General features: G+C 33.2%; 3 protein-coding genes across 5 annotated transcripts in view; all 3 read right to left on the reverse strand.

Annotated features, from left to right (window-relative positions):
* LOC111696344 (uncharacterized) overlaps positions 1-2,711 on the reverse strand; it is a gene marked incomplete in the record, with an annotated part of 5,599 nt that extends 2,888 nt beyond the window's left edge. Inside the window, 3 exon segments of the mRNA XM_023465930.1 lie at positions 1-470; positions 804-1,197; positions 2,606-2,711. Coding sequence (XP_023321698.1) covers positions 1-470; positions 804-1,179 — 846 coding nt within the window.
* A 1-nt stretch (position 2,712) lies between these two features.
* On the reverse strand, positions 2,713-6,662 carry LOC111696345 (uncharacterized). Of its 3 annotated transcripts, none has more exons than XM_023465933.1 (5): positions 6,577-6,662; positions 5,279-5,851; positions 4,959-5,068; positions 4,529-4,640; positions 2,713-3,904 (listed from the first exon to the last, which is right to left on the reverse strand). In XM_023465933.1, the coding sequence occupies exons 2-5, from the start codon at positions 5,829-5,831 to the stop codon at positions 3,519-3,521; spliced, it is 1,161 nt and encodes a 386-aa protein (XP_023321701.1). In that variant the 5' UTR covers positions 5,832-5,851; positions 6,577-6,662; the 3' UTR covers positions 2,713-3,518. The 3 variants fall into 3 exon arrangements, with proteins under 3 accessions (XP_023321701.1, XP_023321699.1, XP_023321700.1); XM_023465931.1 differs by lacking the exon at positions 6,577-6,662 and adding an exon at positions 6,346-6,432; XM_023465932.1 differs by lacking the exon at positions 6,577-6,662 and adding an exon at positions 6,360-6,431.
* Positions 6,648-17,061, reverse strand: LOC111696346 (choline-phosphate cytidylyltransferase B). The gene is made up of 11 exons (XM_023465934.1): positions 16,657-17,061; positions 14,241-14,324; positions 13,229-13,296; positions 12,773-12,818; positions 11,562-11,663; positions 10,966-11,031; positions 9,239-9,343; positions 9,083-9,142; positions 8,771-8,856; positions 8,153-8,318; positions 6,648-7,428 (listed from the first exon to the last, which is right to left on the reverse strand). Exons 1-11 carry the CDS (start codon positions 16,750-16,752, stop codon positions 7,336-7,338), a joined length of 972 nt encoding a protein of 323 aa, XP_023321702.1. The 5' UTR covers positions 16,753-17,061; the 3' UTR covers positions 6,648-7,335.
* Positions 17,062-17,478: the final 417 nt, after the last annotated feature.

Consider the following 17,478-nt stretch of genomic DNA (forward strand, 5'->3'; position numbering starts at 1 on the left):
GTGCATTGTACCATTTTGATTACCACATTTAGGACCACAGCAAGCCTTTCTTTGACGCTTTGAACCAGTTGAATCAGTTGAACCAGGTTGTTGACATACTTTATCTTCTACAAGTTTAACTTGAAGTTTGGGAACTGGAGGTTTATTTCCCTTCGAAGGCGGAGATGGAAGGAGGAGGGACGGAACAGCATCATCCGCCAATCGCTTCCGACAGGGGTAGTTTAGTAACTCCGCTTGCAGGTTCCGTGCATAGCTCTCTGGTGGAAAATGAAGATGGCAAACTCTCCGGTATGAATTTATTTTGTACGAGGATATGTCGACATTAATAGCCTCCATCCAGCGTTGAACTCTTTGTGGATCATTCTTAGGGAAAGTGTGCATTTGACCATTCCGGTTTTTACATCCAGGAACACTGCAACAACGAGATCTTGCTCTTCCATCAGTAGAGTCAGTGGAGTCAGTGTCTACACCTACTATGAAAATTCACAGGGTTACATAATTTTTAGAATTTCAATTATGATCTAGCAAAAAAAAAATTAGACAACAAAAGGCAAAACTTTCATCCCTTCTAATCCAACCAAAAATCTAAATATTTTCCCTAATTCAGCGAGAAAAAAATGCATGAGGCTTATGTTAATTTATATTTAATATTCCCTATTTACAGTTGAGGCAAAAATATTAACTTCTTAAATTAAAATAAAGCCACAGAAACAAATAATAAATTAAATTAAAAAAACTCATCCAAGAATTTTAAATTAATATTAAATTTTAGAATAAAATTATTAAAATTATTAAATAATAACCTGGCCCTGCTGGAACTAGGAAAACCCTGGGCTTGTTCTGTTCTTCAGAATTTCTACTCTCTAATCTTTTATGTTCTCTTTTTCTCTCATTTGCTTCTTTTTGTTTCAATGTCTTTTCTTGAAACTGCCTGACATTCATGATATGCGCCCTGGTAAAGTGTCCTCGCAAACCTTTCTTGGAGGACGTTACAAAACTGCAGTTTGAACAAGAATAGGAGTTATTTATGTGTTCACTATTCATGTGCCTTTTTAGGTCGGATTTTGTCGCTGTGGAAAATTCACATTCGTCACATGGATAACACAAGGATATGAGGGGAGGGACTTTACATCTTTTCTTTCTTTGTGGAGAACCGTCCTCGAGGGGTCTTCCTTCCATTCTATATTAATAAATATCCTGAAAATAAACAAATTTAAAGGGATTGAACGCGTAATTTCTAGTGACCCTCCATGCAACGACGGCAATGATCGATTTACAACGGTACCCTTGAAACCTTAATCTGATAAAAAATGTGCAAGAAAACGTCGCTTTTCTGACTCGAAAATGGTTTAATTCTGATAATTTCTCCATTGCTAGTTGTAAGCAAGAAATGCGCAAGTCTGATAATTTTTTTCACTTTCGCAGAGAACCCGCAAATGAAAAATAAATTGTTTAAAAAAGCAAAAACATGGATATCAAATTCATACTTGATCAGACAAAGCTTTTAAGGGTACCGTTGTAAATCGGGCATTGCTGCCATCACTTGAAATTACATTTACAGTCCCTTTAAGGAATTAGAATTAAAAAAGTAGATTTATATTCTAGTCTTAAAAGAGAATCAAGACACTAACTACTCAGCGTGCTGAACTCCCTGCTTATGAAGGAAATCTGATCTCAAAATGCAGTGTTTTTAATTTTAAATTAAATTCTTCTCTCCCAAGATTCGGTAATGAATAATTGCAGAAAGGTTTTGTAAAGGGGGGGGGAGGAAAATTTTTTTAAAAAATAATTCAGAAAAAAAACAGCATAATGAGTGGACTAAATTTTAAATAAGCAACTGCCAACAAATCTTGGATGTAGGGAAGAGTTCAATCACAGCTGAAGCTAAAACTCAACAGAGCTACGTCTACTCTTGAACCTCTTAAAGACCTCTGTTCAGTGTCCAAGCTAAAGTTCAACTGAACTTCAAGTAAAGACTAAAACTACAGAAGAGCCCAAACTGCAGGATTATATTAGAGCAATAAACTAAACTTGGAAAAGCCCAAAAGAGAGTATTTCTTTCAAAAGTATTTGAAGAATTTAAACATGAGATGAAACTTCTACTGAAAATAGATATCAAAATTATCAAGCAAAAAACTAAAGTCCATTGAAAGCAACTGAAGATTGTATGCTGTGAGAAGAATACGCTCAATAAATACAGAATACAGCATTGACTTTTAAATGTGCCTGTGTAAAAAGGCTAGAAATTCCAGTGCGCTTCCTGCATTGCGCTAAAAATGTTAAAAAATGCACATTTTATATCATCTGCATATAAATGTGATATAGGTATGTATTACTAGCTTAAGTGCCCGGCGTTGCCTGTGGAGTTTAAAAAAACATTTTTTTTTTAAATGGTTAAGAAAAAAATTAAATTTAAAATTTTTTATTTGGCCTTAGTTACTACCGGGGTTACTCAAGGTTTCCCTCAAATCCGCCCATTTGGTTCAGCTCCACTATGCTCCTGGGGTCCAGAGAATACAGAATAATCCAAACATAAAAATTAACCTTGATATGATAAGAGACATGCCTAGAGAGACCACAAGATAAAAATACTTTATTTTTTAACCTTTGAACCGTTGTTTAGAAATGGCACAATGCCAGCATTATATTTGCAGTGATTGATTAGTTTTTTTCTCTCTCCATATTATAGAAGAACTTCATTTCCATTCTAAATTCTGAAAGATTTGAAATGAAAAAACTGTGATACATGTAATATCTAGAACAGTCAGTATATACAGGGTTACCCACAAAGGTAAAGGTAAAGATGACGTAAATCTGTTTAAATTCGACAATTACGGGGTTTAATTAAATATTCCACATTGAATATAATCTTTTTATGGCTTATTCAATGATTTCAATGTTTTAAGTTGCAGGGAATCATGAATATGAGTAAACAGACCGTATAAATTCCGTACAATCGTCTCTAAAGTCTCCTCTTTTGTGGGTAACCCTGTATAAAAACCTGTGTTTTGCGCAACACTAACAAGAACATAGATAAAAGTAACTTAGTAACATAAATCACCGTAATTTGTAATATTGAACATATGTAAAATGTTTTATTTAATATGTAACATGTGCCATGTAACATTGTAACATGTATGATGTAACGTTAAAACATGCAATTGTAACGTTGTTAATTGTAACACCATACATGACAAAACAAAAAGAAAAAATAAATTCTTCATTGCAGCAAAAATTCACAGGAGTGAATAGACATTTTATTTTTCTGGCCGCATCTGATAAATATTAGTTTTTCATTTCCTTATTATTATGGCTGCGTAAAAGATATGAAAAGTTTAGCAAGATAAGAAAATTTAATTTTGTTTTAGTAATTTCTTTAAATTTATAAGTTTTTAGCTCATTGTAAATTTTGATTATTTCAATAAGTTTTTATTCAGAAGTCTTTGGATCAAAGGAGTATTTTTAATTTAAAAATAATATTTACAAAAAAAAGTCTGATGTTTTGAAGTTAAAAATGTTTAATAACCGGAAAGAGGATCATTGTTGGAAACTTCATCTTGATCTATTTCAGTTTTTACTTGATCAAGATCAAATTCAGCTTTTACATTATAAAGATCAGGTTCACAGTTGACATGATCAAGATCCGATTCAGCTTTGACATGATCAAGATCGGATTCAGCATGATTAAAATCATGTTCACACTTGACAAGTTCTGAGATCTTTCCAGGTTCCTCTTGAGCTTTATCTCCTTGAAGATGATCAGTATGTTTCTTGAGGAAACCTGAGACCAATGCTTCATACTCCCTGGTGAAGCTGGGTTTATCCACATCATCCATTAGATCCTCCTCCTCTAGCTGGCTCAGGTGAAGGCTGGGCACAGCTACATCTAACAGGGTCCTCTTACCTACAGTGGTGTGCGATTATATTAATACACTGAAGACGACTTTTTTATTTAAGTTCTGATTGCTAACAAGCTTTTTTCGAATTACAAGTATTCAAAGAGAAGCTTTATTAATTGACAGCTTCTCTTGTCTTCTATGCCTATCTGTGTTTATCCCATGCTGTTTCACATCTTGAAAGAAATCAAAATTTAAATCGAAAGTCGTCTTCATTGTATTGATATTCCTTATTTTGTTATTGCTATTTTTAAGAGGGAGGGGGGGGGATCATCAAAGATGGGAATTTAATTAGTTTTCCAAAGAAACATCATTTTCTAAATTTTTCAAGATATAAAGAAAGTATAAAAGAAAGGATAAAAAGAAAATACCACTTAAAGCATACTTTCCATGTGCCCATTTACCCCCCCCCCCTTGCAACTAGATCTCAGATTTTCAAGATGTTATGGTTTTCTTTTCTTCAAAGTTTACGACACCAAACAAAATTAAACCTAAAAAGGCGGGTTTTTCTTTGAAGAAAATGTTCATAAAGTTCAAATTATTTTTGCTAGTTTATGATACTGTAGAATAATTGTTGAAAACAACATATTAAAAATAATAATGATAAAATAATTATAATAAAAAATATATACTTGGCTGGCCTTCCATTAACTCCGCTTTCAAATTCCGCTTGTAACTATCAAGAGTGAAATGGTTTTCACAAATCCTGGCGTCTGTATACGGTAGCTTGGTCAGACCAATGGCCTGAACCCACAGAGTGAATACATATAGAGAAAATATATATTTTCAATCTAAGTTAGAAAAAGATCTAAAGTTTAAGTGTAAATTTTGTTCACAAATAATATAATTTCATAATATTAATGTCGTTTTTTACACTTCCCCCACTATTGCCGCCCCTAATTTTATCCCAAAGAATTTTAAGAAAAAAATCATTTTTTGTTACACGGATCATAAGTTCACAAATTTGTGAGGTTCACCTTCAGTAAGGTGACAGTATAAAAAAAATGGCGGTTTTGCACATTTAGTTGGTAAATTCCTATATATCTGTTTTCTATTCTGTGCCTGAAGCCATTCTTCCATCCTCTGAGGCTTCTTGGGAAACCGGTGCATAGTTCCAGAATAGTCGCCACACCCGGGCACAGCGCACCGTTTCTTCCTCATTCGGGATTGAACTAAAATTATTAGAATATTATTGTCTTAGCCCCTGGAGACCTATCTGCCGGGGGGCTATGACCTAAACGAGAAATGCTTATTAAAATCCACGAAAATATAAAAAATTTGGCGGGAGGAGTCACGTTTTATGTCTTGGAAACAAATAAGAAACCTTTTATCTCAGGAATCGTAAAATTAGAAGTAAGAATCCGGGATAAAAGTTCTATTACCTGGAACAACAAAAAGTCTGGGCTGGCCTTTGGGTTGAGACGTTCCTTCACGGCTAGGAATTCCGCCACTTCCGGCTGCAACTCCAGGACATTTAATGCCTTTTCCGCCTCCGCTAGGAAAAGTTACGCCACTGCTAGCCATGCCTCTACCACTGCTAGCATTACCTCCGCCACTGCTAGCATTACCTCCGCCTCTACTTGGAATTTCTCCCCCAAACTTACTCCCTCCTTCCCTACCTTTATTCTTTATAATTGTTTCTGGTTGTTGGTTTATCTGACTAGATCCCGTGTTCAATGGATTATAGTATTCATATTTGGTTAATATATGCACCCTTGTCTTATGTCCTCGCAAACCTGATAACGATGTCCCAACAAAGTCACATTTATCACATGAATATGTAATTCCTATGTGTTCACTGTTCATGTGTCTTTTGAGATCCGTCTTGTTGGATGACGTATAGTCACATTCATCACATGGATATCTTTGTGGATCTTTGGTGTGTTTGTGTTTTTTGGGCTGAGGGGAACCATCCTCGTGGTAATTTCCCTCCATACTAACAGTTTCTTATTAACCTACAGTAAAATAATCGATTTGAAAATAAAACCGTTCCTACATTATTCAGAATAAAAGTACATTCGACGTAATTCATCATTTTGTAGAAGATAAAATAAGTAAAATAATAGCTAGCTAAAAGGTAAAACACAATTTAGTAAATTATTAATGGCATTCTTTAGTTGAACAATCCCCTAAAATCAAGTTTGCAGTAAATTGTCGTAAATATCTGTTGCAAAATCTGTTTCAACTCTGAACTCACCCTGACAAAATTGTTGAATACTAGCAAAGGAAGGTTTGTACATAAATAGATGCCGCAAATTGAGGATGCAGTATTGAAAGTGCACCAATGAGGATGCACAGAGTGTAACATACACCCTTGCATCTCAGCTTTAAACAACAAGATGTTCAGTATTCGCGCTCGTCTGTTATTTGTTTGATTTAGTAAACAGTGAATCTATATATTATAAAGTTGTAATCTCTGTTTGTGTATCCGATCGTAATGCATGAATACCTTAACCGATTTGCCTCGAATTTTGGTTGATGAAATCTGAAGAACCACGAGAATGGTCTTAGCTTGGTTTTGGGTAGGTCCACTCCACTTTAATAAGGAAAAATAGTTAAAATCGTAATTTACGACCAAGCGCGGGTAAAAGGCGGGGTAACTATGAATACCTTGGGTATTCAAGTTAGTACACAAAATAAACAATGTACATATGTATATTGTACATGAATCCTGCGTTACCTGTACTATTATCAATTCTGAACATAAAAACGTTGACTGAACTGTAATCTGTGTTTATGCATTGTAATTCCTTTCTGAAACATTTAATGTGAATATTTGTTCATAACTCTACTGGATTATAATTAAATTTGGAAGACAATTTGATCAAGTACTTCAAATAGTTTATATTGTGAGGTTTTTAAAAGGAACAATTTTGATAAATTGATAAATCCATCATAACGTGTGAAATTTTACTTAATAACAAAGCTTATGCGTTAATATTTTCATATATATTTAATTTAAGTTTAATGACTTAGGTGCAAAATCACAGAGCGCACCAATTTATAAATATTTCAATTTAAAACTTAAATAAACTATAAAAAAACAAGAGTGAAAATAATAAATAAAGAAATAAAAAATGTATCAAAATGAAAATAATCATATCAATGGTCATTTCTGAAAAATAGTTGCTAATATCTTAAACTATAGAATAATAATGTTTAATTGTGAGAATTGTAATCTGGTGTTATGTGATTGTGAAATATATAAATCACATTATTGATAATTGTAAATTGTATATGCAATATGAATGCAATATTATTAACTATTAAATGGTTCCAGGGTGGAGACAAATAATAGCTCCTCCTAGTCCGCTAATAATTATCAGCTGATTCCAGGAAGTGATGGTTGCAGAAGATGTGCCATTTTGTTTTCTCTTCTATTTCCTGATAGTGGTACTAAACTATACTAATCTACTGGAACACGAGGATTTCCAGGCTCCTACTGTTGACCTGTATGCTGGCCTGGAGGTAGAGGAGAGCCTGGAGGTGAGGGGGATGGTGATATTGCTCGAACTAATCCAGAATTCATTATCTAAATAGAAAATAAACTATCAGAAACCTAAAGCCTGTACACACAAGCAAGGCGAAGAATCGAGGGTTAACAGACATAGGGTAAAAACGACAACCGGTCAAAAACGCGACAAAGGGTAAAACGACAAAGGGTCAAAATCGGGAAAAAATAATTATTTCAGGGTAAGGTAAGAAAAGACAATTACTTAGCCGAGCTCTGCGTCTAGGACAGGCAAGGGGGACAAGCACTGAGGCTAGTTGTTAAAATGAACATAAAACATTAAATAGAAATACGTTTTATTTCAGGGTTTATAGGTTAGAATAAAACAACTTCTGGGCTAAGTGCTGCGGATAGGACAAGCTAGGGGACCGAGCTCTGAGGTTATAGTTCTAATGAACATAAAAAATCGTTTGAAATAAACCAAAAATAGTCTAAATGAAATTTGGCCCGTTTGTCGCACTTTTAGACTTTATGTCGTTTTACCCTTTTCGCGTTTTTGACCGTTTGTCGTTCGACCCTATGGCATTTGACCCTATGTCGGTGAATCACACTACCAGCATATTTTCCTATAGAAAAATAACAAGAAGAGTTTGGCTATCACTTCCCATATTCCATATCAGGGACAGTTAAATAACATACCAGCCCACAAGACCGGTAAATGTATACAGAAAATCAATATTCAACTTCAACTAAGAAAACTAAATGCTATATGTTTAGTGTTATAATGCCTCAGAATGCAAACTACCTGGTCGAAGCTGGGGCCTCCGAACATATGAAGAAAGTTTGTGATCATCTCCTTGGACTGTTCCTCCCATCTATGAAACCTGTCATGAACCCCGTTCTTAAACTCATCCACCTTGTTCTGCAGCTTGTACGTCTGCCCCTTCACGAAGGACAGGTTTAACTCCTGTCTGAAAAAAATTAAGTCATTTCTCTTATATGGAAAATGGCAATTTAGGGTTTGAGAGAGGTAGTTGAACTAGTTTTGGCGTCTTCAACCACTTCTCGAAGACAGTAGTTGAAATTAGTGTTTTCAAATATAATCTTTATCGTTTAAAATTAGTAAAATTCCAAAAAATGTATGTAAGGAAGGGGGAGGGTTTTACGATGAATGGTAGCCACTAAGGAAATTGTATTTTTTTTAGAATTGAAAAAATTTGATTTTTCTAAATCCACGAAAAAAATAAATAAACCCGCGAAAATTGTTTTGTTACTGTTTGATAATTTAAGATGAGAAAATGCCGTGGATAGAGCAACAATTAAAAGTTAAAATCAAAAATCAGTGCGAAGCACCCTAGTATAGTATAATTCTTTTTTTAATAAAAATGTGAAGTTAAAAACTGAAATATATATATATATATACCTGGAGTACCCCCTAGCAAGGTTTCTCCTGACATATGTATCATAATCTCGAACTATTCTAGCAACTATATCAGATGTAGATACACCCTAAACAATACACATTTTTAATAAAAACAAAACAAAAAATGAGCATTAAAAACATTAATATATGTACTATGTAGTTCAAAATATTGAATAATATTGTTGATCGAAGCAGAATCTAATATAGAGGAGGAATTATCTTTAAAATAAGATAAAAAAATTAAGATAAAAAATAAAGAACAACATTTTGTCAAAGCTAAAAATCTTGAATTTAAAATTAATATAAAATTACCTCAGTTCTCTGAGTCGCAACAAACATACCCTTCTTCTTAACAAGAGCATAAACATCATCCTTAAAATATCAACTTTATCACAATCATTATCATAATAATAATAATAGTAGTAACAGTAGTATTAATAATAACGAGGAATGTACAGATTATATTACCGCATCACTGCCGGTAGTGTAGGGTGCATCGTCATGAGCTACAAAATCTATTTTATGTTTCTCCAGGAACTCTTCTGATAGAGTCCAGGGGGCATCAACTACAACCTGATCAGAAATAAATATTTAACAATTTATGCTTAATTCTTAGATTAATGATTTGATGAAACTACTATTATTCGTGATAATTTCTATTTAAAGGCGTAATATTAAGTGACCCTTCTCTATTTCACAATGGTATCCATCACACCTTTTCTAGTCAACAGTTGATTGAGATATCCGTGTTTTCTAGCTAATAAATGATTCTTTTCAATTAAAGGTTCTCTGTAAAAGTGACTTGCTGATTCATGTAGCAAACAATTATGGAAATTGTAAGAATGTACCTCAGTTCAAAATATTTTGAGGTATTCTGTCTCATTGTTACTCAGATAAAGGTTTAATGAGTGCAGTTGTAAATCAAATAATCTCTTGAAATTGCGTATACAGTCTACACTTAGTAGTCATTAACAAATTCAGTAAATTGTCGCAAACTGTTTATGTTATATTGGCATATATACAAAACACTTTAAATAATCCATTGGCCTGTACATTTTTGACATTTACAGTACCCGACATTTAAATTGGTCGGTACATAATGGTCTTTTGATGCCCCTGTGCTTTCAGTAGAATATATTCTTGGCAGCTGATGAAAGCTGAGATTGACAGCCTTTTAAAATGTATTTTGAATTTTCTGTACCCTTACTTACACTTTTTCATAGTAAAACCCGATAAAAAAGTATTAAGTCACTGCAGCTAGTTTTTAAGAAAGACCCAAGGATAAATAGATAAATAGCCACCATTCAGAGCAGGTTTGCCCAAATCACTGTATCATTAATTTCATTATGATCGGGTAAAAGTTATTTACTTTGAGTGAAAAAGTATCCAGTGTTCGGTTTTTTTTTCAACACCTCAGCTACTCCTGGAGCTAATAAGCTAAACCTCAGCTACTCCTGGAGCTAATAAGCTAAACCTCAGCTACTCCTGGAGCTAATAAGCTAAACTTCAACCCTTTAGAAACTAATAAGCTAAACTTGAGCTTCTTCAGAAGCTAAACAGCTACACAGCTAGCTACTCCTAGAGCTAATTAGCTACACAGCTACTTCCGGAGCTAATCAGCTAAATAGTTACTTCTGGAGCTATCAAGCAACTCAGCTACTATCTTTAACCTACTCTTAGATATTCTGGACGCCAGTTCTCTACAGGTTGAATATATGCCCGCCTAGCCTTCACTACAACTGACCTCTTCAAATGGCCACTGGCCAGCCTTACTGAAGGTTGATCATGACGTGGGGAGGGGGCAGATCAGAAATTCACAAACAACTATTTGTGAATAATGATCAATCATCACCAGAACTCCTACTACTCCTTTTCCTTAAACACTTACAAGGAGATAAGTATCAGTCTCGACTCTCTCTATGCTCGAGACTTAGGGGGGATGAAATCCCGGAAAAAGAATTATAAAATCCGCAAATCAGTAGCGTCGGATCCTGGACCAGAGAAGACCTACTCATCTTCCTCTCCTTTAATACACTCGTTAATTATCATGTATCTAGAAGCAATAAATGCATTTCTAAAACATAAACTATATATGCATGCAAAATATCATAATTCAATTTTATGGTTGTTCTTTTTTTAAGTCAAATAGTTGTATACACTAACAGCCTGAAATAACTCCAACTACTCCAACTGACCTCGTCAACGTATCTGCAGTGGCGGAGAGCTTCATATCTTTCAAGATCCGTCATAACAGTCTTACCCTGAATAGTTTACAGTGTTCATCGTGTACTCAAATCTACCAACACTGTACAGTGCAGTGTACAATGTACATTGTACATCGAAAAGTGTACAGAGCCTAAAACTTAAGACAGGGTATCGTTATGAAAACCAGTTTTGTAACCCGGGTTTCACGAATAGGGTTAGGCAGTTTTGTGGATATCAATTTTTGTGTTATGATATATCATTTTATTTGATTTTTTCATATTCTCCATTGTTTTCGAATCTCTCAAATTAAAATCTACTGAAATGTTAAGACACCAAAAAAAAATATACTCGGGAGTTTCGTTCAACGATACTCTTTTCAATTTCAGTGTGCACTATAAACCAATAAATAATTCAATAAACCAACAAAAAAAACTGTTATTTATTAGGTATCAAAACTTAAACATCATACTTTAGAGAAAAAAACAGAATAACATATTTTAGAGGAAAAAACGGAGAATAAGAGCAAGGCTAAACTTAATAAAAAAGGGGGGTATAATAAATATTTTAACAAATTAAGAAAATCTACCTTCTTAGAATGTGTTAGCTCATCATTACAACATCCAACCAACAGATAAACTTCAGAATTAGGGAAAACATTCTTAGCCTGCATCATCTGCCTGGCATGCCCCTAATACGATATAATAAATTATTAGCCTGCATCATCTGCCTTGCATGCCTATAATCTATATATAAATTTGGCTTGTCTGTTTCTCTGTTTGTCTGTCTGTTTGTATCCAATAAACGTCAAAACAGCTGAACCGATCGGGCCCAAATTTTTTGTGGGACATCTAGGGACCCCAGGGAAGGTTTATGAATGATTGAAATTTTAAAAATTTGTGTTTAAGAGGTTTTTAATTTTGTAAAAAAATTTAAATTTTTGAAAATCCGCGATTTTTTTTTTAAAAATCCGCAAAACTTCTTTCATCTTTGTTTTGAAATGTAAACAATTCGAACATGTTCCTAATTTAAATAGAAGATGGGCGCGAAGCGCCCTAAAAGCCTAGAAATGAATTTCTAGTATAATATAATACATGATTAGCCTGCATCATCTGCCTGGCATGCCCCTAATATAATATAATACATGCTTAGCCTGCATCATCTGCCTGGCATGCCCCTAATACAATATAATACATGCTTAGCCTGCATCATCTGCCTGGCATGCCCCTAATACAATATAATACATTATTAGCCTGCATCAACTACCTGGCATGCTCCTAATGTAATACATTATTAGCTTGCATCATCTGTCTGGCATGCCCCTAATTTATTACATTCTTAGCTTGCATTATCTGCCTGGCATGCTCCTTATATAATACATGCTTAGCCTGCATGATCAGACTGGCATGCCCCTAATGTAATACATGTATATATTTTAGGACACAATAAACGTTAAGACTAATGACTGATAAATGATAATTAAGTGATAAGAAAATCAAACATATAAATTAAAATTGTAACTGAAATGTGGCAATGGACAATAAAAAAATATATCTGACTCTTTTAAAATTTAAATTCTATTTTAAGAGCATACTATTTTAAGATGTTACATTAGATTGTTTTAACATCTATTATGTATCTGCGAACGTAATTTCAAGTGACCCCCCCCCCTTCCCCCTCATATAAACTCGACATGTCCTGTTCACAACGGTACCCTTTAAACCTCTATATGTGAAACAATGAGAAAGTTGTCAGGAATGAAGTGTCTGTCTAAGCTGTGTTTGTACAGATGAATAGTACCTGATGGAATAGATCGTAGATACCGTCTGCATATACACGAATCCGCCTAACAACAAAATAAAAATAAAATAATCAGTTATCATGATTTTGATTCCATTAAGGGAGTGTTCTCTGATTTTAAATACGGGTAAAGGATAAAATGAGCTTAGATGGAATAAACTAATGTATGTCGTTCTGATGTCTTTATACAGTCGCATAGTATTTCAGAAAAATCATTTGTAAATAATTGCAATCTGAAAAAGTTAAGTCAAGATAAATATATACTTTTTCTGGAGTACACCGTAAAGGAGCATAAGATCAAAATAACGTAGTTCTTATCAAATCCTTAACTAATAATCAACTAATAATAATAACTAATAACCAATTACACAAATCTTGGAAACACCTTTTTTCAGATTTTTTTATCTATCATCATATTTTACAATATTATTAAAAGAAGTTAATTAAAAAATTTACCTCGGAGCGCTTCCAGAGTTTGCCATATCCATAGTTATTCTTATATTGTAATCTATGCTGTCCCTTTCCTATACGAAATCATTATTATCATTTTAATAATAACTATAGAACATTCAAGCCAGAGGGACTTTTAAAAGGAATTTGTCAAGGGGGGGGAACTTAAGTTTCCAAAGGGAAGGGCATGCATGCAACCTGATTCAAGCATCACAAGTTTACTTTCAGGGCGAAACTTTCTCATATTTTGTTGAACTCGTGACGTCAGCGTTAGATTGTTCAACCTTTTAGATACCTATTTAAGTATCGAGGGATGGACAATTTAACTCAGTTGATATCGAGATCAGTCGAAAGAGTCACATAAAAAAATCTCGCCTAGTGAACTTTTTGAGCTCAAAGGTACAGTGACCTGATTTAAAGTGATCATTTATTTGTTAGAGTGGAATGTCCGATTCACATAGATACCCTTATAATTTTTAACTGAGTAACAATAAGGAAGATATCGTCGTTTTATGATCTTGAAATATGTTAAATTATGATAATTTCCGCAAGTTCTCTATTGCATTAATCCACATGCCACTTTTACAGAGAAATCACAACTAAAAAATATCAATTTTCAATTAGAACAACTTGGATATCTTGTGTGTCCATGATCCGACAAAGGTTTGAAGGTTACTGACATTCAAACCTTTGAATCTGACATTCCATCTTAATAAGTGAAGACTCGCATACAATTAAACAAATAAATAAATGAAAAAGATCGTGAAAGACCCCCAATGTGGGATCCCCAGACCGACTCCGGGAAGGGTCTCAGTCAGGTGCTGATTCCCCTGCCGATTTAATCTGGCACCCTAATCTCATTCCCCCTACTCTTTAAAAGGAGAAACCGGCTAGACATGGTTGTTGAGCTGAAAGCGCAGTATTAGAGAAAAACTTTATTATTCACTTGAAACCAATAAAGACATTATTAAGGTGAACATTTTTTCAACAAGAAAGTAAATTCAAGAATTAGGTTGACCTGCTGGGCCGCAGGTTCACAGCTGAGTGGAGCAGGTTCAATACTTGTCATCATTCTTCTACTCTTTCCACCGGACATTTCTACCTAGACACATTGTTTACATTTACAAAACCGGTTTATATGATAGTATGGTTGGAAATATCTTATGATTCTTAGTTTACGGTATTTTGACGTTTATTGTTCAAATCAAATCAAATCAAATCAAATCAAATCAAATCAAATCAAATCAAATCAAATCAAATCAAATCAAATCAAATCAAATCAAATCAAATTAATTCAAATCAAATCAAATCAAATCAAATCAATTCAATTTAAATCAAATCAAATCGAATCGAATCTAATCAAATCAAATCAAAATAAGTCAAATCAAATCAAATCAAATTAAATCAAATCAAATCATGCTGTTCGGGAGTCCTACTGCCCTATAATCCACCCCCAAACTCTAAATTAAATTACTAGTTCAAGAATGAAGTGAGGTCTTACAGCTTGTACCATATCAAAAATAAAAGTTAAAAGTATTGTCTTTGAATTAATGATTTTTATCTTAACCATTTAAAATTGGAAAATGAATACAGCATTGTAAAACGTTGTATATAAATCACTCAGCATTTGTTTGGACTTAAATCTTTAACGCTTTTTTTAAAGGATTACTCACACATTTGAATATACAAATAATATCCCAAATTTTGATCATTATTCAAAATTTATCCATCAGCAAGACTATAATCGTGCACTGGATAAATATCTCTCAAATTAGATAATTAATTATCAATCATGAAAATGTGAATTTTTTGGGTTTTCGTTACAAACTTTAATGTTAATAATGACACAAAAGTTTTGATCCAATTAATCACAAAAAAGAATGACTATTAGGAGTCTCTGATGATATTTTATCTTTCTTTAAAGCTACTGATTCTGAATCGGCACCCCCCTCTGTCCCTAGCTAAAGTTTCATTTGGAATTAAAATGTAATGCAAAATTTTCTACTTCTGACGTGAAGAAAAGAAAAATCAACTAATAATCAAAGAAAAATCAAAGAAAGTTAGTTGATCATTGACAACTTTAATTGCTTTTTTCTTAGCTTAGAGGTCGAACTGATTTGATTAATGAGAAAAAATCACAAAAGTATGAATGTTAAATTTTAAAGAACTGTTCATATACTGAGTAAACACAAAGCGAAATATCTGTTGATATAAAAGAACCCGTGTCAAGTAAGACATTTTGTAATATCTCTTTCAATATTAATAGCAGCCGGTTCTATTTTTGAACGTAGACTCATATAATTTGTTAGGAGCAGGATATGAAGTCAGATTGTCGATATCTCTTTCCGGAGTCTTGGAACCTCTGAAAAGTGACCTCCGTCGGCTCCGATTTTTAAATCCTATACAATACATCCTAATAACTATCAGAAAGGGCTGATTTCAATAATTTTAGTTTATTCTTGAAATATTAAAGGATTGTACGGCCGTGAATGAAATTTGAAATTTTCCCAAAATAATAACAATCAGAATTTTTTTAAAAAGGTTTTTTTTTGTCCCCGGATCAAGGTGACAAAAAATGACCAAAAATATTTCGAATATATTTTGAATTGTATTTTGAACTCCAAGTCCAATAACCATCACTTTTACACTGCTAAAGTACTATAATTATAGAAAGAATGTAAGATAAGGCAAATCACCATGTTTTTCACTGATGCTTGAAACGGAATTACACAGTGTTTGTTAATAAGTTTCTAAATAAAGATTAGACTAATCTTTTCTACAAAATTATTAGGGACGCTAAAAAATAAAAAATGAAAAAAATAAAAAATTTAAAAAAAAATCTATTTTTTATGTTTAATATGTTCACAAAAAAGTTAGTTAGAAAATTTAATTTAAATATGTTTCTATGATTTACCTATGGCGATAATCACACCATCCAGTACTATTGCGTTTGTTTAATGATAAAACATTCTTCAATGGACTGTTCTTGCAGAGTTTCCGATTATTTAAATATTCTTATTTTTCTAGTTGTAAATAATTTTTAACTGTGGTTTCTATATATAAGCGACTTGCAGATTTATGCAGAAGAGACAATGAAGAAAAATTGACAGAATTGATCTCTTTACGAGATGAAAAACGCGGGTATCTTTTTCATTGTTCCTCAGGAAAAGGATATTAGGGTGACCAGTGAATTAGACATACACTCTAAAAATGAGATAAACATTTAAAATTGCAGTCCTTTAAAAATGTAATGTCACTCAAATTCTGTACATTGAAGATAAAACTAATAAATCAAGTTATGAATCCAACAGATCTTTAAATATGTATACATTGCACCTTTAGAGAGGAGAAAAAATGTTTTCTTAATGTAGAATACTAATCTTTAAAATTCATTTGTTCAATGTTCACTATGAAATTAAATAATGAAAACCTACCTTTTCTAATGGTGGACATTTTGAGCCAGACGTTCCTAATTTCCGTTTTCTTCCAGGTTTCACAGTATTTATCTTAACCTCATCATTATGTTCCATTATTAAATTAAATTTATTTACTTAGCAACTTGTTAAAGAAGCCGAGTCTGAAATATAAATTTTTTGTGAATTTTCTACAGAATTTTCCCGCATTTCTCTATAGAGAAAAATGTTAAAAGACAGAACAGTGGACGACATCTTAGCAATCTTATGTGTATTTGACGTTGTAATAAAGCAAGTAGATTTACTAGTAGATTAAAATCAACTAAGTGAAATGGGTCTGAGAATACTGCCCAATGGAGTGTTCGTGTTCTTTGGATTATCTAAAATTTTAACTCTCTTCCTCCTAATCAACATTCCCCACCTCTGACGTAACAATAAAATCAAAATATTGTTTTAAGCCCAAACTTGGGATTATATCGTGTAACCTAGAATAAACACTTTATAGTAAAAGTCTTCTTAAAGGGACTGTAGACTTAATTTTAAGTAACCAAGTGGCATGTCTATTATCTAATTCACAACGCTGCTGACCTTAAAACCCATGTCTGACCAATTACAACGCCAGTCCCTTTAAATAAAACAGACTATTAACAGTAGTAGGCGGTTATATCAATACAATCAAGGCAAAGTTTGATTTTAATTTTGAGTCATATCAAGCTGTGACCGGCAAGTATGGTAGTTGAACTGAGAATGTAGTATTGTAGAGAAATTTTTTAGGATTCATTTGAGACATATGAAACCCTTTAATAATGTATATTTACTGAGTTTAGGCGCAAAGTCGACGTC

Source organism: Eurytemora carolleeae, unplaced genomic scaffold (genome assembly GCF_000591075.1).
Source record: "Eurytemora carolleeae unplaced genomic scaffold, Eaff_2.0 scaffold28, whole genome shotgun sequence".
Lineage (NCBI taxonomy): Eukaryota > Metazoa > Arthropoda > Copepoda > Calanoida > Temoridae > Eurytemora > Eurytemora carolleeae.